Genomic DNA, 18,648 nt, shown 5'->3' on the forward strand with positions numbered 1-18,648 from the left:
CCGCCTACAGTGAAGACCAGTCATTACATTTGTGTAACTACTCCAATCACGCTTTTTCGATCTCAGTTGCATCAACAAACCACGACAATGGACCAGTCGCGAAAGACATGCGTAACGTACGTGGCTGCCGACTGCGGCTCCATCATACCAGGGAAGTCCAGGGCGGCTGCGGCTTTCAAAACGGTCGACATCTACCGCAGACTGGTCGAAGCGGGCGTAAACGTTATTGACATCGACGCAAGCCAATTCCCCGAGAGCGATGGCTCGGTCCCAGGACCGGACGTGCTCGACGGAGAGGTGACCTACAAGCCCAGCCCCTTCGTACCAGGCGATATCCGCAACAGGACGGGTAATCTGGAGCTCCTTCGCAGAGTGCGAAAGAAGATGTCCGTCAACTTTGAGGCGGAGCCCAGAGCATTCCAGCTAGTTCTTGGGGGCGAGTGCTGCATGCTGCCAGCCATCCTTTCCTCTGTCAAGAAAGAGTACCACGACTCTACTATGGGTCTTGTCTATATCGACGCGGACACTGATCTGCACTCACCTTTGGACGACGATTGGATGGGCTATTTTGCAAGCATGGTGAGCAAACTTCAGACGCAAGAGGAACGTGAGCCAAACACTGACTTCGTACACTTCATCTGCAGACGATGACGCAGCTCATGGCGCGGCCCGGGGCAATTAGTGACGAATCGGAAGGCACACTGGACCCTGTACTCGCTCGTGAGAAGCTCTGCGACAGTAACGATACAGTTTTCTTTGGCACAAACCTTCCCCACCCGGGGAACAAGCCGAAGCACCTAGCATATCTGAACGACGAGCACTTCAAAGTTATCTCGTCAGAAGCGGTGGCAACCCATCCGGAAAGACGTGCAAACGAAGCATTGGAGCACCTTGAGCAGAACAAGGTTGAGGCTATCTGGGTCCATCTTGATGTTGACTCCATTGATCCAGGCGAATTCCCGCTGGCAAATGTCCCAAACTTTACAGGTGTGGCATTTCAGACGATGATGCAAGCCCTGACAATACTCATGGCTAGCACCAATGTCGTTGGACTGTCCATCGCAGAGATCAATCCAGATCATGATCCTGACCTGGCCATGACGACGACGCTAACCAAAGAGATCGTGAGTATGCTTGCGAGAAGGGAACTGGGTCACTCATTTTGAACGGTCTGGAAATGCGGCCTGAGCACACGAGACTTGGACGTAGGCTGGAAAAAAGCGGGTAGGACTATTCATCTTCATAGCAATTCGGCGATTATCATTTCTGGTATCATCTATCGCTTGGGCTCGTACACAAAAGCGACCTCCTCGTACATGTCCCCATTAACTACCAACCTGATTCTACCCCTCTCTATGAAGCCCGCTTTCTGATAAAACGTCTGCGCAGCTTCAACGGTACTGTCCAAGTACACAGGCACCCCTTCCTTCTCGCACAAGTCCATGCCCCAACGCAGTAGCAAGGTACCAATACCCATTCGAGAATAATCAGGTGATACAGCGAGCCACATAAGATCTAGACCTCCAATTAGTCCGCATCTCAGGTCATGCAGAAGCACGTAACACCACCTACCATAATGCGGCGTATGCCCAATGACTTCCTCCACAGTCTTTCCAGCGGCCGCTAACCAAGGCTTCAACACATTCCAATCAGTGCCCTCCGGCAACTTCCAAGTTGGTAGTTTCCAGTCCTGCTCTTCGGCCTTGATCGGATGGCACCACACGGCATAGCCTACAGTCTTACCTTGCTCTTCCCTCACTTCAGCCTCGTCCGTGTGTTTGGCGACTAGGACTGTAATTTTGGGCTCCTTCATGTCAGCTAAGATTTTTTCTTCGACGCAGCCCTGAAGTGCTGCCCATATAGCAGGGGTGGGGTAGATGGCTCGCATGAGGGCGTTGGAGCTGAACGCTTGGACATGTAGGGCGGCGATGTCGACTGCATCTTTGGGCTGGGCTGGGGATATCGACACGGGCATTGTGGTTGATGTCTGGGCTCAAGAAACGATGCTTCTGGGTCAGGGTTTAGGGGGGCGATGCACAAGGCCGTAGCGTGCATATGTGAACGTGGTCAAGTTGGATTTGATGGCTGAGGCTGGAGGGGTCACATGGTTTTTGTCAGCCTCGTGTGACGTATTTTGATGGATCTAGAAGCAAAACAATTAGAGCAAGCACAAACAAAATGCAGTGGTTTGGCCCAATCTTGCTGACCAAGTTTGCCCGGGCAGGGGAAGAGAGTCGTGTGTAGTCCGTGGTGCGCTAGCACACAGGTTTCTACCTTGCCCCTGCTCTGTTCTCATATCTGTGCGCATCGGGAAGGCCCGTTTGAGGATGGAAAAACAAATTGCATGTTGGCTGACACGAACTGCCTGTTCAGCAGCGAGAATTTAAAGGTTTGATTGGAGGGATGTATGGCTACTCGACCACCAGAGCCCATTGCGAAGAGCTGTGAGATTTGTCTTCACCACCACCGCGCGCCAAAAATCTTGGGCGCAACCTTGTCCTTCTTGTTCTCGGAAATCAGATCGATCCTCTGATGACCCTTTACATCCACAGCAAGCGTCTCGTAGTCGTAGTCATTTTGACTTGGTCTCTTGGTCAAATGTACATGTACCACGCCCTGTCCCAACGGCCCCTCGACAAAGAATCTGAAGCGCAGATGCTCAGTGCCCCACTTGTCAGTCTCTTCGGTACTGCTGAGGTAGCGATTGCGCGCCCATCGCGACCAAGAGCCTTCACCAAAAGCAGCGATTTCGGCGCCTGGACCCAGTAATTTTTGACATCGGGGGTCCTGACGTATAAGTGTCGTTGCGCGGTTGAAGTAGGCAGTCTTGGAGGAGGGACTGAAGACATCGGAGAAGAGGAAGTAGCCGACACCGCCCTGATACAGTTGTTAGTCGCCGCTTCCAAAAGTAGACTGGTGAGGGGAAGCTGTACAGTTGCTACTATGCCCACCAGGACCACTACAAAGTTGAAGCTCTGCTGGGTGGTCCGCACTGCCTTTTCGCCCGGTGACAGATCAGACCATCGGACTTGGCCGGTGTCGCCGGTCAAAGAAATCGACTTCCTTTGCGGTTTTGGTGTCGGACTGCTCGTCGACGTATGTGTGGCTTGTGCATGGTGGATGGTGGAGAAGGCGATGCGCCCGATATGCGCTCTGCGATTTGAGGCCCGGATGCGCGGTAAGACGAATGTTGGTCGAATGAGCGCGATGGCTTCGGTAGGCTTGTATACGGCGGCCATTGTGACTATGCGTGCGAGTGAAGAGTGACGTTGAAGGCATGCGATGTGATGCGATCCAAGGATGCGGAGCGGAGCTCGTGTGACGCCGGGCTTGAGGTCGACGTAGCCGCGGCCCGGTTCCTGCATCGGTCCCTACTTTTGGTATCGACACCGCACGCTCTATCAACCTCCCGACCCAGCATTCGCTCTTTGAGCACAACCCCACGCTATCTCCAGAGACGAGCGCACTGGTGAAAGTGCAGCCCCGCGAGCATGAGCGCAAATAAGAAGAGCAGCCTTACGGGCTATCTCCCAGATATCCTCATGGCAGCTGCAGCAGTACGTCTATATCCACCAACGCGCCACAGTCTCCCCACACCCACTGTGCCCCTCACTGCCTTGCCGACTACATGCTCATATTCCCGTAGCCACTAATAGCCTACTTCGTAATTCGCAACCTCCTCACACGCCTCGACCCGGAAGCTCAACAAAAAGAAGAGGCCCGCGCCAAAGCCTCAGCCGCCACACGTAAACTCGACGCCATCCTTACAAGCAAGCGGCGGAAAAGCTACGGCGAATACGACAGTGAAGATGAGGAAGACACAGAATCGAGGCACAGACGGCCCAGGATACAGGATCTCAATTTGAATACCTACGAGCAGACGATTGCCATGGAGGTGGTTGCGCCCGAGGAGATTCCCGTGAGCTTCGAGGGTACGTCACAAACTCGTTCGGGCTTGGGCCGTGGACTGTGGGATCATGCGCATGAGTGCGCGCGAATTGGCCTACTGGAAGCCTGAGTCGCAATGCAACGCTGACACATTCCAGACATTGGTGGCCTCGACTCTATCATCGAGGAGCTCAAAGAATCCGTCATCTACCCTCTGACCATGCCCCACCTCTATTCGCACTCTTCCTCGCTCCTCAGCGCACCCAGCGGTGTCCTCCTCTATGGCCCTCCCGGCTGCGGAAAGACTATGCTCGCAAAAGCCCTCGCGCACGAATCCGGCGCCTGCTTCATCAACCTACACATCTCGACGTTAACGGAGAAATGGTACGGCGACAGCAACAAGCTCGTCAACGCCGTCTTCAGTCTGGCGAGGAAGCTACAGCCAAGTATCGTCTTCATCGACGAGATTGACGCAGTCTTGGGACAAAGAAGAAGCGGAGAACACGAGGCCAGCGGAATGGTGAAAGCTGAGTACGTCTCAATACCGTCCCACTCCACTTGCGACGAAAGTAGGACTGACAATCCCTAGATTCATGACCCACTGGGACGGCCTCGCATCCAGCACCTCCTCGGGCACATCGACCCCCCAGCGAATATGCATCCTCGGCGCCACGAACCGCATCCAAGATATCGACGAAGCCATTCTCCGCCGCATGCCCAAGAAGTTCCCCGTCGCACTCCCTTCAGCCACACAGCGTCACAACATCTTCTCTCTGATCCTACGCGGCACCAAAATCGACCACCAGAACTTTGATCTAAACTACCTAGTCCGCGTCTCGGCTGGCATGAGCGGTTCGGACATCAAGGAGGCGTGTAGAGATGCGGCCATGGGGCCAGTGCGGGAGTACATCAGGAGAAAGAAGGCAGACGGCACGCTGAGGAGCAGTAAAGGGATGGCACAGGGCGATGTCCGTGGACTGAGGACAGAAGACTTCTTCGGTCGGGGAAAGGGGCTGCGCGAGATGGAGACGGTGGACGATACACGTGAGGAGATGAATGCGCGCGTACGAAGTCGAGTTCACACCACTTCCGAAGAGTCGGAGGAAGCGAGCAGCAGCGACAGCACAGCTAGTGGTGAGGAGAGATTCCGCGACTCGGCATACCAGGGCGCGACCAACGAGGCTGTCGTACAGTAATGACAACGCTGCCATTGAATATCAGTATGGCCTTGTAAAATGTTTGTATATGTTGGAATATCACGAAGACAAGACAAACGTACATATGGGTGGCGTTTCTGTGGGCTAGGCATAGATTTAACGAAGGGACGTGATATAACGTCACATCATGCTACAATATATCAAATCACAACTTTGGATAACACATATTTGAAACATCTGTATCATTGTATCGTTTTCCGTTACCGTACCTACGCTACGTGGAGCAGCCACACATCCAAAGTCAAACTGCAGCTACAACGGATCCGCCAAGCAAAACAACGCTTGATGCAGACGCCTACTTCTCCTCCTCACTTTCCTCGCTCTCTTCCTCGTCTTCGTCTTCTTCCTCGTCATCTTCTTCAGCATCGGCTGCAATCTCCTCATCGGCATCATCCGCCTCTACTTCGTCTTCCTGGATCAAAAGGTCCTCCACCGTTCCGCCTTCTTTCTCCAACCGCAGGTACTCATCCCATTCGGGGAACATCTCTGCATCTCCCTCACCGTCCTGAGGCGGCGTGCCAAGGAGTCTAGCAACCTTGGTCTTGTTCTCCTTCTCCAGGGACTCCTTCCATTGCTTGACAAGTCCAGCGGTAGCGCTTGGCTTGTACGTTTGTGAGAAGAGAACAGCCTCGGCGAGGCGGTTGGTCTTGACGAGCAGGTCGATACACGCCTGGACATCACCGATTTGCCAGAGCGCAGAGAAGGCCACATTGTTTGCGGTGGCGTTCTCGGCTAGGGAAGCGAGTTCCCGGAGGCCAGCGGCATCCGAAGTTGCGCTGTAGAGGAGGAGAAGGGAACCAAGGTCCTTGGCCTTGACGAAGCATTCTTGCGCGAGCTTGACATCCCAGTTTGTGAGAGCAGCATCACCGACAGTCTTCCACTTATGCTCCGTGTCCTGCTCACGAGCAATTGTAACAGCCTGTTCCAGATCTCCAAGGGACAAAGCGAGATCGAATCGGTGTTCGGGATCGGTGGCAACCTTGAGCGCCATTTCCTTCTGGCCCTGACCTTCCAAGAATCGAGCAATCTTGTTATTCTGATCCTTGGGCACAGAGGGAAGGGTCTCCTCGGCGGCTTCAAAATCACCTCGGAGGATAAGTGTCTGGTACTCAACGACAGCCAGAGACAGCGCGAAGGAGACCACATTGACATCCTTATCAGCGACATAGATTCTGGAATCACGAGGTAGATATCCAAGGACGTAGTGAGGCGAGTCGAAGTGGGAAATGGTGTACGTTTGATCGCCGACAAGGTAGTTCAGGCGATTTGTGCTGTTTGTGTAGATGAAGCAATCTCCAACCCAGGTACCGGTACGAACGCTGTTTGTCATTAGCTTGTGGATTCAGTAATGGCTTCTTACAACGTACCTCTCGTTGATGTCGCACACAACTTCGAATGCAGACTCGGCACCGTCCTCGTCCACTTCACCGTTTTGCACGGCTTCCAGGTAGTTCTCCCTAGAGTAGCGAAGGACATAGAATGTGTCTTCCGTGGCAAGCGTCACGAGTTCCCCGCTCTCAGACCAGTAGACGCTCTTGGGCTCGACCTCTATCCGTCGAACCAAGGCGCCAGAGTCCCAGTCGAATAGGCCGATACCGCCTTGACCCTTCACTCCCAGAAGCACGCCGCCACTCAAGCCGTCAGCCGAGAAGCCAACATTCAGTACACTCCGCTCCTTGAAGTTGCGGAAGATCTTGACGCTGGTAGAGGATTCCCGGATGGCGTAGTCCTTGTCGTGTTCTTTCGAGGCCCAGCAGAAGTCGAGAGCGCTGCCGAAAGCTTGGTTACGAAGAGCAAGCGCAGTGTAGATGATGTATTCACCATCACCACAAACTGCTACGAAACGTCCGTTGGGCGAGTGCAGCAATGACTGTGGGTACAGCTCGGTTGAACCAAGATCCTTACTAGGGAGCGAGAGTCTCTCTGCATCCTTGAGCTGGTCGCTGCCTTTGATCACCGAAGTGAGAATGTCGTTGTTCTTCGCCCAGAGTAACTTTCCGCTACCGTCCATGCTGACAGCTGGCTCTTCACGTCCCATGGTGATGACAACAGCTCCGTCGTCGAATCCCAGTGCCACGCCATTTCTTCCCTTTTGGTACGATACACACCATGCGCGCTCCAACCCATAGTTCAAGGATTGTTCCAACCGGTAGGTCGACGAGTGCCAGATTTTGATTGTGCCGTCTTCCGATCCAGAGATGATGACGGGGAGCTCGGGGTGGTATACGGCGAAACTGACGTTAGAAGTATGGCCTTCGAGTGTCGCAATCAGCGCTTTTGTTGTGTAGTCCCAAACCTTGACTGTCCGATCATCGGATGTTGTAAGGAGATATGGCTTGTCCGACTGGGGGTAGTAGTCGATGAAGTTGACACCCTTGGTCTCGTGCGCCTCGAGCGTAAAGTTGGGAGTAGAGCTGCCGAGGGACCATATCTTGACGGTACGGTCGAGACACGCGGAGGCGAATGTGTTGGGGTCTTTGGGATTTATCGCGATGCCCATAACGTAGTGTTGGTGGCCGGCGAACTCTTGTACGCCTGCTATCTGTCAGCATATGCCATGTCTTTTGGTATGACCACTCCACATACACTTCCACGACTTGTCCCAGTCCCAAAGCTTTATAGTCATGTCATCCTAAAGCCACATCAGCTTCGCTTCTGCGTTGTTCAGATTTGTTACCCACACTGGCGGTAAGGACGAAAGGTTGTGTTGGGTGGACAGCGATTGCGCGGATGTAATCGGGGTGTGCCTCGAAAGATGTGACCTTCTCGGAGGTGTTGTAGTTGTAGACGCGCAACTGGAAGTCATCGGAACCTGAATGTGCATGTCAACTTCTTTTCCAATAGTTTCGGTTTGCTTGGGCTTTACCAGCGACTATCCAGTTCTTCCTCGCAATGAAACGACCAGCGCGTACGGGTACGTCGGTAAGCTCGAAGGTTTTGACAATCGATTGTGATATATACGACCAGATGTGGACGTGTCCTGCCTCTGTCAGCACTTTGCCTGTAGCGGGAGGACCAGCTGTGCATACCGCTGTATAAAGTCGTAAGGATCCATGGCTCGGTCGGGTGAAAGTCTTTGGGGATATTTAGCGGCGAGCATGTCTAGCAGAGATGCTGTTCTTACCAATGCCTGTAACATGTTAGTGTACGTCTTGATAAGTGTCCATTGAGGCTACTCACCTTTGACACGCTCCGACCGCGCGAAAAGCTGCCTCTATATTCATAGCCGGGTTAGAATTGCTCTTTGCTACTAAGGTATGCAGCGGCGCATTGTCGCGTACCTTGACGTCGAGACGCATTGTTATAGCTCAACTGTGTATTGCGGAGGGGTGGATTATGGGAACGTGGCTTTAGTAGCCAGTCCACAGGTGCGCAGGCAGTCGCGGAGAGAGGCAAGGAAACGTGAACGGGTATCGATGGTATGGAAGTCCAGAGAGGGAGAAAGCCAGTCACGGGATTCGCTGGGGTGTTACTGCTTGGTGTCCTCCGCAATGTGTTCGATGTTCGGCGGAGCTGCGCCAAGACAGCGACAGGGTTCACGCAGCTATTTCCCACTGCGGCAGGTTCAAAAAACCGTCGATAGCAGACGAAATGCGCAACATTACCGCCTCCGCTAGCTGCACGGGGCTGTAGATCCTGCGCCGTGTCCCCAAGGGAATTACGTTCAATACATCATCTCATCTATGCACCATGCGAGCAGTCTTTGGACATTGTGGTTGCTCATGTGGGACCCTGTGGCTTTGCGCCTGCGTACCTCAAATCACGCAAGTGCATTTGTTATGCTCAACAAGTAAGTGAATTCTTCTTCAATTCCGACCCTACAACTATGTACTCGGAACGACAGCCTCCCCACAAGTAGCCCCTGCGCGCTGCCGCTCATGCATGTACAACGCATAACGAATATATCGACAGCAACCTCAAACCCTCCACCCATGGCATGAAATGGCCATTTCATATATCAACAAAATGACGAGAGGAAAAAACGGTCTAGCTTGACCAAGCATAGACTGGTATCTTAGAAGTGAAATACAGTGAAAGGAGAATATATGTTAAAGTATAGAGTGTAAGTTTATGTTGGGTTAAGCGAACGTGTCCGAACGGTAGTGATGAGAGATTTGCTTCGCGGCTGGATCCTGAACACCAGCTTGGATGAGGTCGGTGCGACAACTTGTTGTTGATATGGGACAAAGCCGGTCGCGGGGGCGGAGGTGTATTGGAAGGCACGAGGCGAAGCCATCCACGTCCGGTCTGTGGTACAACGGCGCAGACTTTGTGGGGGAGGGAAAGGGCAGTGATGCTTTAGTTCCAGCCAAGAGAGTTCTCAGCCATGACCGGAGCCGAGATCTGCTGTGTTCGGACACTGCGACCCTGAGTGGTACTGCTGCCTTGGCTGCCGCGACTACCAGGCGTCATTCGACCATTCCGAGCGCCATGCATCCAAGCAGCAGCGCCACCTGGAATTGAACCGTAGGTCATGCGGCTAGTGCTGGGGACAGAGCTCGAGCGCTGGTGAGCCATACGCTTGTTCCTGTATCGGCGAGCAACAAAGAACATGGCTGCACCGTAGGCGATAGCACCGACAATGGCACTGCTAGCGACGATGGCGCTAGTCTTGTTGACAGTGCGGCTGGCGCCGATGTCGCCTCCCATAGCACCGCCATCGCCGGAACCACCTGTGGACTCAGCACCTGGTTCGGCAGCCGCATTGGCAGGGCTGTTGTCACCCGGAAGCTTGCCTGCGGGGAGAGGGCAGGCGGTGTTGATCAAGGTCGTGAGGTCGTTCACTGTGGAGTTCTTGTTATGCCAGAAAGCATCGGCGGGGTTGCGGAGCTGCGCTGCGAGCTTCGTCTGCAGATCTTGCGGAATGGTGAACAAGGCAAGAGTGGTGATGAAACCCTGGTACTCCATGGTGTTAAGAGGCTTCAGACCGAAGTTCTTGACCTCGGAGGTTGAGATGTTCAAACCGTCTGCGATAGCAATTGGCAGGTAGTGGAAAATTTGCTGCCCACCATCGTTTGCAGACACGAACGGGTAGTTGAGCGGCCACTTGAAACACACTTGGCCCATGAAGCTGTTGTCCGGCCTCTCGGGAGGGACTCCTCCAGGCGGCGCAATCATCTGTGGTAGACTCGAGGGGATGCTGCTGACGGTGGGGCTGGGGGTTGGCATAGTCGAAGCCTCAACGATGATGCTAGTACCAACGATGAGCGAAGTTGCGCTATCGGTAGCGGTCGGCGTAAGGGAAAAGACCGGCGGTGCCTTGCTAGTGGTAGTCGGCAGGGCTGGAATAGTGATTGAAGCGGAGCCCTTGGTGGATGTAGGCTTGGGCGTCTCTGAAGTGGGTGGTGGGGTGGACACAACGACGGATGACGGAGCAACAGAGCCGGTGCTGAAGAACGAAGTGGGAGCATCGCTGAGGGTAGCGTTACCAGCACTTGAAGGATTCAGAGTAGTGGCGGCAGTCGAAGAAGGTGACGAAGGTCCTTCTGAAGCCGGGACAGTGAGAGATTGGCTACCCGACGAAGTTGGAACCGGTGATGCAGATGTGCCGATAGAACCTGTACCAGAAGGAGTGATACCCAAGCTTGCGGAGCCTGAGGGCAGGGCAGTTCCTGAAGATGCTGAAGGTGTGATGCTTGCAGTCTCGGAGGCTGTAGGCCCAACGCTAGAGGAGAGAGCCTCAGAGGCAGGCACGCCAGACGAAGACACAACTTCAGAGGTGGGGGTAGGCACAGCGCCGGATGGCAAGAGTCCTGAAGAAGGAAGGACGCCAGACGATGGTAGGATACCTGACGAGATTGGCAGGCCAGACGACGGGAGAACTCCGGAAGACAGCAAGCTTGAGGGCAAGACAGTCGGGATGATAATAGGACCAGTGCCGGTGGGCAGGACCGAGTTCAGATCAGACAGGATGCTTGATATAGCACTGGGCACCACTGAGACAGGGAGATCCGAGACAGCTGAAGACAACAGCGAGGAGAGTGCCGGAGGAAGAATGCCGGACGCGCTAGCAGAAGCTACTGAGGTGGGTGCCGTAGATGCAACGCCGCTACCGGTAGGCAGGACACCAGATATGACCGACGATACAAGTCCCGGTAGGTCGAGGATCGGTGAGCTGGTAGCTACGGTTTCCGAAGTAGGAATGGCTCCAGAGCTCAAGAGAGAAGTCGGTGTCGCAGTCGAAGCAGCAGAATCACCAGTGCCCAAAGCCGTAGTGATGCCGATGACAATGCCGGATGATGGCAAGAGGGGTGCGCCAGTTGAAGCAACCTGAGAGGTGGCTGTCGGAACTTCTGATGGGAGGAGCGAAGACAACAGTCCACCGACTAGGCCACCGGATGAGGTTGGCTGCACAACAGTCTCAGGAATACCTCCAGTGGTGCCAACCTCGGAAGTGGCGGCAGGTGGCAGAATCGACGACAGTAGCCCGCCAAGAAGGTCCCCAGACGAAGTGGGCTGAACGATGGTCTCAGGAATGCCTCCAGTCGAGCCAACTTCAGAAGTAGGCACGGGTGGAAGGATTGACGATAAGATACCACCAAGAAGGCCACCGGAAGAGGTAGGCTGAACAATTGTCTCAGGAATGCCTCCAGTCGAGCCAACTTCAGAAGTAGGCACGGGTGGAAGGATTGACGACAAGATACCACCAAGAAGGCCACCGGAAGAGGTAGGCTGAACAATTGTCTCAGGAATACCACCAGTGGAGCCGACCTCAGAAGTAGGGGTGGGTCCGAGTAGCGTTGAAAGCAGACCACCAACCAAGCCGCCGGATGAGGTAGGCTGCAGAATCGACTCAGGAACACCACCTGTGGATCCAGGGACGATGAAAGGTCCCTGGAAGCTGGATGCGGCAGGAGAGCTTGGTGCAGCAGAAGAAGCAAGAGACGCAGTGGGTGTCACGATAGTCTCTGGGATGCCTCCAGTGGAGCCGGCAGCTTGCTGAGATGACTGGGGAGCAGTCGATGAGACTACCTGGGTAGGTTGGACAACAGATGTGGGTACACCGCCAGTAGATCCAATGATTGGGTTGAGAAGCGTTGAAAGAAGTCCACCAACGAGACCAGCAGAAGTCGTTGTTGCAGTAGGTGTGTCAACGGCTGACGACGATGACTGCACAATAACATCCGGCAGTCCACCTGTCGAGGCAGGGGTGTTCTCAACACCAGGAGGCGTCGAGGTTGGCTGTGCGATAGCTGAAGTGGGCTGCACGATGGTCTCGGGAATGCTACCGGTAGAAGGCGCTGGCTTGCTGTCGACAGCGGAGGATGACGGTTGTACAATCACGTCAGGCAGTCCTCCGGTTGGGGCTGCCGCTGAGCTCTGAGCGATCGAAGAAGCTGGGGTGTCTTCAACGGCGGTCGAAGAGGCCGCAGCTGAGCTTTGGACAGTGGAAGTTGGTGGAACGATGATCTCAGGTAGGAGGCCAGTGGAGCCGAGGATAGGACCGAGAATAGGGCTGTCGGCCTTGGTAGAAGAAGAAGATGCGGCGCTGCTTTGGGCGGTTGATGTAGGCTGCACAATAGTCTCGGGGAGACCACTGGTAGTGCCAATCTCGGCCGTTGAAGAAACAGCGGTTGTTGGCTGAGGTTCGGTGGTAGGCTCGGATGTGGTGGTCTCAACAGGCTTCTCGCTTTGCGCTGCTTCGGAAGTGGACGTAGGAGCAGCTGTAGACGATGGCTCAGTGACTGATTCCTGAATTTGGCTTGATGAGCTAACGATGGGGCTCGACGATTCGACTGCAGAGCTCGATGCCGCAGGTGGTGGCGGTGAAAAGACACTGCTTTCTGAGAGAGGTGCGGTAGAGGAGCTCTCTGCCAAAGCGGAGGACAAGGTGCCAGTGGTGTCTACGTCGCTGGTGCTGACAAGCACATCTGAGGATGAGGCAAGAGCCGATGAATCGGAACTACCGCGGAACAGCGATTCAATGAAGGACGGGAAGTCCATCTGGCGGGACGAGAGTTGCTCAGTAGTGCTGCTGGACGAGTAGCTGGTTGATGGCTCTGGGGTAGCCGCAGGGGTCGTCGCATTGGTAACGATTTGTCGCTTTACGTGCCTAGCGAAGTAGTATCGGGGACGGCCTTGGGTTTGTTGTGGTCCCGGTGCAGGCATGGCCTCTGCTGTCGTAAGGAGCGGGCCAGAGCCAGAGAGACTGGCCAGAACCAGGGCGGCTGCCCATACTGTCGTTGAGCGAGGCATTGTTACGATTATGATGCCTTGTTATGTAGAATTAGATATCTCGAGAGTCTCGAAGGCAATGTACGTGGAAGCCTGCTGTTGTTAGCCATGGCGTTTGCAGTGTCAGTATCAAAACATACTGTCAGGGCTATGGTAAACGAGTGTACTTGACGAATGTCAATGATGGTAAAGAATGGACCTGTCGCATGTTAGTCTCCATGGAGAAAGCGCGTCGCTGAACTGGGTGACTCACTAGACTGTCGATGCAGCTAGGAATAGATGGTTGCACAGGCGAAGCGATTACTGCGTCGTCGCGATGTTCTCGGGTTGGTTGCGGGACTATGCTGTCATGTTTGACACTGACAGGTACCGGAGAATAGTCGTCGCGTGGGTCTAGAAGCACGCGGTACCGAACCAGGGCCGATCAGAGACTGGTACGCACGTGGATGACAGCGAGCGAGCAGGCAGGCGACAAAGAATCGTAGGAGTGGTCGAGGCACTCTAAGCACGATTCGCAGCGATTGCGTTTTCTTTGTTCCTGAGCAGCGGGTGGCCGTGCGTGTCGTAAGTGGTCAGCGGGGCTGGGACGCGTTTTCGTGGACGGTGCGGTGCTAAAACGAGCGGCGACGACGTTGATAGGCAACGGTCAGATTACTAGTAATTGCGGCGACGGAGCGGAATTGCTTTTGAAGGAGTGGTCGTGATTCGGAGAATCGTGCAAGGGAGCGTGAGGCCTGGGCGACGTGGAGAGCGGTGCTTGACGGTCGGAGGAGAGAGCCACGGGGAGCCACGGGTGGGAGATGCGCAGAGTCGATATATGAATGCGCCCGTTTGGGGGTTGTCGGCGGGTGGTGGAGAAGAGGTCGGCTTGGGGCGTGGGCGACGGGTAGTGAAGAAGAAGAGAAGACAGGGCGCCGGTCAGCAGCAGCAGTCGCCCAGGTGTCCAGGCCAAAACGGCGGAAGGCAGGGGCGAGGGGCGGAAGAGGGAAAGCGCCGTGGGCTGCGAGTCGCCAACGTGTGCTCCCTGCAGGAGAACCAACTGCCCACCACTAGTGCCAGTGTCCAGGACGGGGAAAGCCAGGGTTTCGCGCGGCGGGCCTCTGCATTCGATAGTCGCAAAATAGAACGGCGCTTGCTGCAGAGGGAAGTAGTTCGCTATTGACGTCGCGGGTGGGTACGGTGTGAAGGTTATGTGACAGGAGACAGCAAGACTTCAGAGGCTGCGACGACGAAAAGGCGAAGCGGACATTGTGTCTCCATCAGCAGCAGATTGCGCATGCCGCCACGGTGCGCCTGTGGATTAATTTGCATCTGGCCGCGAGGCCCTGGTCGTGCAGACGGCTGTGAGCTCAAACCGCACTAGCCAAGGGTAATATATACCCCGGCTGTGCTACAGTATAGCCCAAGACATGGAGCATCCCTTGCCTACGACACGGCGACTGAACCCTCAATTTCGAGGAATTTGGAGGCGGCCGCCTGCGCAGTGTTGATGTCCATCTCCAGCGCCTTGCTCCCCACCGTTCGATGCGCACGCTGCTGAGGAAGGAACGGCCATCAGGCGGCCAATAAGAGAAGGCGCAGCCCTTGCCCTTGCCCTTGCCGAGCCCTTCATTTCGGCATGACACGGGTCCCGCTCGCATGCGAATGATGATGATCGCTCACCACGCCGCCTCATGCTGCACCCAACCCCGTGGACATGCTTTGATTGTTCGCTCAGAAGCAATATCGCGGCACCTTCCTGGGCCCTACACACTGTTATTCCAACGTCTCTACCGGCTGACTGTAGGAAACTGCAGGGCTGCGCATCGCCTGCAGCCACCCAATTCCTTCGCTGAGCAAGCCATTTTGCCGGTCTGTGTCCACAGTCATTCCGAAGTGCGACCAACTACTACCGTACCACGCTATCGTTTTTTGACAGCCATGTGCGCTTTGCCTGCATCGTCCAGGACTGTCCTCTCGACGACTCGCCAAAGTTCGTTCTAGGGCAGACGGCTGGTTTCGACTTCTGCTCGCCGCCTCCACGCCTGCGCCCCAGCGAACGACATGAACTTTACAGCGCCCTAGGTTCGAGGTAGCCCCTGTCCGTGGCTAGCCTTCACTTGGACTGCAGCCTCGACATCGGCTGCTGGTACCGGTACTTTCTGACTGGACTGTCCTTCATCTCTCAAGTCAGCATGGCCATGACTGACGCCATTCCATCAGCGCCTCAGATGCGCATTCCGTGCTCTAACGTTTCATCTCTCTCCCTCGGTCTGCGACTACGAACGCCTGCTACAGCTATATTTGGTTGTCTGTCGACGTTCTACAAACATTCCACCTGGCGGGTGCCGAGGCTCGCCTTGTCATCGGGTCATCGGGTACTGTGACTCGTTTCAAGCTCCTGCGTAGCACTGTACGAGGAAGGTGTGAATCCAACCCACAGGTCTGAGCCGATCCAATGGTCCAGCCAATGCACCGCGGCATCGGGCTGTCTCCTCGTTTCCTGGGATTCCCCTTTCTGTCGCTTGGCTTTACCATTTGGTCGAGGCCAACATACCCGTAATTCAAAGCATCGCAAGGAGACTTCCGCCGCCACGGTTAAACATGTCGACGGCTGATCTTTTAGATCTGAACAGCATGCACGCGCTTCTGTGCTGTGCTGTGCTGGGTGACATTCCAACACCGTGAGACCACCCTTGCCGGCATGCGCTTGAACGTTTCGAAACCATTCCTGCCGACTAGAAGAAGAACATTGCTTAACGATCTGAACATATAGCCCCAGGCCCCGCCTCTGCATTGGGCACGGTTGCGATCGTCATGTTCATGCTATATTTCTGGTCCTATACTTATGCAGGCTTCAACTACTCCGGAGTACACAAGGCTGAGGCTGCATTTCACCTTATGCTCGGCTTCCACTGTTGTTTTCTGTCAGATCCACATGCCGCAGCCTCTCGCAGGGTCGTTGTTTATGGATCTTGTCTCCCGAAACGCGTTCTGTGTCGCTTCCACGAGGATCGGTGGGGCATGACGGCACGCATGAACCTAGAATCTCCATCTCCACTTTGGTGGCCAAGCACTCTTGTAAACTGGGCATTACCGACTTCCAGAAGCCACCCATTGGACTTTTGTATATGGTTTGCACGATATGTGTCTCCGTCTGCTGTTTGTGGAGTGCCACTGGGGATGAAGAGACAGCACGTAAACCTTGACATCGTGTTGAGGCATACAAACAGTACATGTTACGTGTACAACGAGGAGAGGTGTCTCATGACGTGGCAATCGTTGCAAGTTACCGAAGATCTACGAGAAGAGTTTGCTCGCCTTCTGCGAGCCCTTCACCAACAACTGCTGCATTAACACTCGTCATAGTCCGTCCATTCGCTGCTCTTCCCAACATGCAGAGTACCCACAGCCAGACCCAGCAAGCCAGCATCCTCAGGACGACGACGCGTCCTTCTTCGCCACAACATACAGCGTCATAGTCCCACTGTAGCCATCCCCAGTCACTACACTCGACGCCCCTTCCTGAGTGAATATGCCCGCAGACATGGAGTCGCGGCTTCACACGCCAAAGTTCCCGCTGAAGATGAGCACAGCCCTGCAAGTAAGATGGGTTCGCGGATGACGAGTCGAGGTGGCCTTTGGCAGGGCCATGCGTGACGAGTATGTCCGTCGCCTCCGGGACAGTGTTTGACCATGTGTCTTTTGCTTGGTATTGGAACGCCCAGTTGCCGTATTTCGGCGTCATGGGACTTCCATAGACCTTGACGTCCCTGTCCCGAACGTTGAGCACCCTCAGCTCGTTCTCGAGGTATACTACACTTCCCCATCTGAGATCTCGCAGTCTGCGTTCATCATTCTCTCGGCTTGCAAGTCGTGGGTTGCGGCGAAAGAAGGACTGATCGAGAAGCAAATCGTGGTTCCCTGCTATCACAACCTTGTGTTGGTGTGGCAGACTGTTCAACCAGTCGAGCTGTAACTGCAGCTCTTCGAATGTGCCGTTGACTGTCAAATCGCCGGCATGGATCAAGATGTCGCCGTTCGGTACATGCGGCTGCTCGTTGTGCGTATCGGAGATGCAGATAACCCTAACAGGGATTGTAGAAGCGGACTTCGATGTTGTGGACGCGGGCTGTGATATTGTCGAAAGCGGTCGGTGAGCATACAACCACTGTGCGATGAAGAGTATTGGATCCTGCTGTATACGCTGCCATGCTGATGGCAGCGCGGGCGCGAACATGTTGGACTTGCCAAACGTAGACCTTGTATATGTGGTTGTCATGTTGTGATGTAATGTGTAGTTCAAGTCGCTACGGAAGTTCGTTCGTGTAAGCAGCTAGACGCATTTTCTGGGCAGCAACAGAATGGATAAAGCCATATGTGATGGTCATGGTTATGTCGAATTGGGGATGGAGATTTCATGATTGACAAAGATCTTTGGTACCAGCATCCATGGATTGGTTCAGCAAAACATGACAAACGAGAAAATCCGCACCAGAACCATCCGAATCAATGTTCCCACTTCTCCGCCATCGGCACTATAGCCACAGCGGTCGCATAGTCTCCATCATGGCTGATGCTAATTTCGCACAGCTGCCCATCGAGCTCGCTCATATCGATCACTCCGATTTTGCCGTCGGGCTTCACCCATGTTGGCTCGAAATCTTCGTAGACCATATTCAAAATCAAGCCCTGGGGCCGTAGCGATTGGTGCTTACTGCGATCAACCGCGGTAACAGGGAGGATCATGATATGCTTGAACCCTCTTTGAACAATGTCGAGGTGTTGAATTGCTTTGCGGCAAGCTTCTTTCGCTGCAAACCTTGTATCACGTAAGCTCCTAGTTGGAGATTAAGCTGATGCGAATACTCACCTGCCAGCGAGAAATTTGGAGATTACATCTGCCTTCTCCAGAACGGATTCTTCGGGCCCGAAGCGATGCCAAAAGTACTGGCGCTCGTGCTCGGTAAACACTCGCTTCAGGTAGTGACGCAGAGGGCGCAGAGGCTCGCCTTCGCTGCTGGTACGGGGCGTGATGATGGATCGCACTCTTGGGACATGGCAGATATCGGTGCCCACGCGGAAGGGGAACGGAAAGGGTCGCGGTGGCATGGGAAGTTAGATAGCAGCTGTCCGGACTGGGGAGCGTGTATACGCCAAGATGGGCTTGTCAGTCAACACAATGTTGTCACGTAGAAAAGCGCAAAAAGTTAGGCTTCAACCTGAAAGGCCTCCTCTCTGACCTGCGCGTCGGCAAAAAGATCGACGTTGGCCAGATTCGAACTGACGCTCCCGAAGGAACAAGATTTCTAGTCTTGCGCGATAACCACTCCGCCACAACGCCCCCGTTTTTGCTGCTATTGCTGCTTCGATGAGTGAAAGAGAAATC

General features: G+C 54.5%; 8 protein-coding genes and 1 non-coding gene across 9 annotated transcripts; 2 read left to right on the plus strand and 7 right to left on the minus strand.

Moving 5' to 3' along the window:
• Positions 1–87: 87 nt before the first annotated feature.
• Positions 88–1,166, plus strand: J4E87_008842 (uncharacterized protein; the record flags this gene model as incomplete). Its single annotated transcript, XM_049380426.1, has 2 exons — positions 88–579; positions 645–1,166. 2 exons carry the CDS (start codon positions 88–90, stop codon positions 1,164–1,166), a joined length of 1,014 nt encoding a protein of 337 aa, XP_049229923.1.
• A 110-nt stretch (positions 1,167–1,276) lies between these two features.
• On the minus strand, positions 1,277–1,975 carry J4E87_008843 (uncharacterized protein; the record flags this gene model as incomplete). The annotated part of the gene is made up of 2 exons (XM_049380427.1): positions 1,277–1,515; positions 1,573–1,975. 2 exons carry the CDS (start codon positions 1,973–1,975, stop codon positions 1,277–1,279), a joined length of 642 nt encoding a protein of 213 aa, XP_049229924.1.
• Positions 1,976–2,457: 482 nt separating this feature from the next.
• Positions 2,458–3,239, minus strand: J4E87_008844 (uncharacterized protein; the record flags this gene model as incomplete). Its single annotated transcript, XM_049380428.1, has 2 exons — positions 2,458–2,877; positions 2,934–3,239. 2 exons carry the CDS (start codon positions 3,237–3,239, stop codon positions 2,458–2,460), a joined length of 726 nt encoding a protein of 241 aa, XP_049229925.1.
• A 252-nt stretch (positions 3,240–3,491) lies between these two features.
• On the plus strand, positions 3,492–5,084 carry J4E87_008845 (uncharacterized protein; the record flags this gene model as incomplete). The annotated part of the gene is made up of 4 exons (XM_049380429.1): positions 3,492–3,557; positions 3,647–3,932; positions 4,047–4,419; positions 4,478–5,084. 4 exons carry the CDS (start codon positions 3,492–3,494, stop codon positions 5,082–5,084), a joined length of 1,332 nt encoding a protein of 443 aa, XP_049229926.1.
• Positions 5,085–5,400: 316 nt separating this feature from the next.
• J4E87_008846 (uncharacterized protein) lies at positions 5,401–8,404 on the minus strand (the record flags this gene model as incomplete). Its single annotated transcript, XM_049380430.1, has 9 exons — positions 5,401–6,424; positions 6,473–7,640; positions 7,692–7,737; positions 7,787–7,917; positions 7,972–8,085; positions 8,135–8,179; positions 8,230–8,235; positions 8,286–8,319; positions 8,387–8,404. 9 exons carry the CDS (start codon positions 8,402–8,404, stop codon positions 5,401–5,403), a joined length of 2,586 nt encoding a protein of 861 aa, XP_049229927.1.
• A 1,000-nt stretch (positions 8,405–9,404) lies between these two features.
• Positions 9,405–13,301, minus strand: J4E87_008847 (uncharacterized protein; the record flags this gene model as incomplete). Its single annotated transcript, XM_049380431.1, has 1 exon — positions 9,405–13,301. The coding sequence occupies one exon, from the start codon at positions 13,299–13,301 to the stop codon at positions 9,405–9,407; it is 3,897 nt and encodes a 1,298-aa protein (XP_049229928.1).
• A 3,247-nt stretch (positions 13,302–16,548) lies between these two features.
• Positions 16,549–17,541, minus strand: J4E87_008848 (uncharacterized protein; the record flags this gene model as incomplete). Its single annotated transcript, XM_049380432.1, has 1 exon — positions 16,549–17,541. The coding sequence occupies one exon, from the start codon at positions 17,539–17,541 to the stop codon at positions 16,549–16,551; it is 993 nt and encodes a 330-aa protein (XP_049229929.1).
• A 227-nt stretch (positions 17,542–17,768) lies between these two features.
• Positions 17,769–18,371, minus strand: J4E87_008849 (uncharacterized protein; the record flags this gene model as incomplete). Its single annotated transcript, XM_049380433.1, has 2 exons — positions 17,769–18,081; positions 18,133–18,371. 2 exons carry the CDS (start codon positions 18,369–18,371, stop codon positions 17,769–17,771), a joined length of 552 nt encoding a protein of 183 aa, XP_049229930.1.
• A 151-nt stretch (positions 18,372–18,522) lies between these two features.
• On the minus strand, positions 18,523–18,603 carry J4E87_008850. The gene has a single exon. It is a non-coding gene; the product is annotated as a tRNA-Ser (tRNA).
• Between the last annotated feature and the right edge of the window lie 45 nt (positions 18,604–18,648).

Source organism: Alternaria ethzedia (assembly GCF_023757985.1).
Source record: "Alternaria ethzedia strain BMP 0044 chromosome Unknown scaffold_29, whole genome shotgun sequence".
In the NCBI taxonomy this organism is placed as follows: domain Eukaryota; kingdom Fungi; phylum Ascomycota; class Dothideomycetes; order Pleosporales; family Pleosporaceae; genus Alternaria; species Alternaria ethzedia.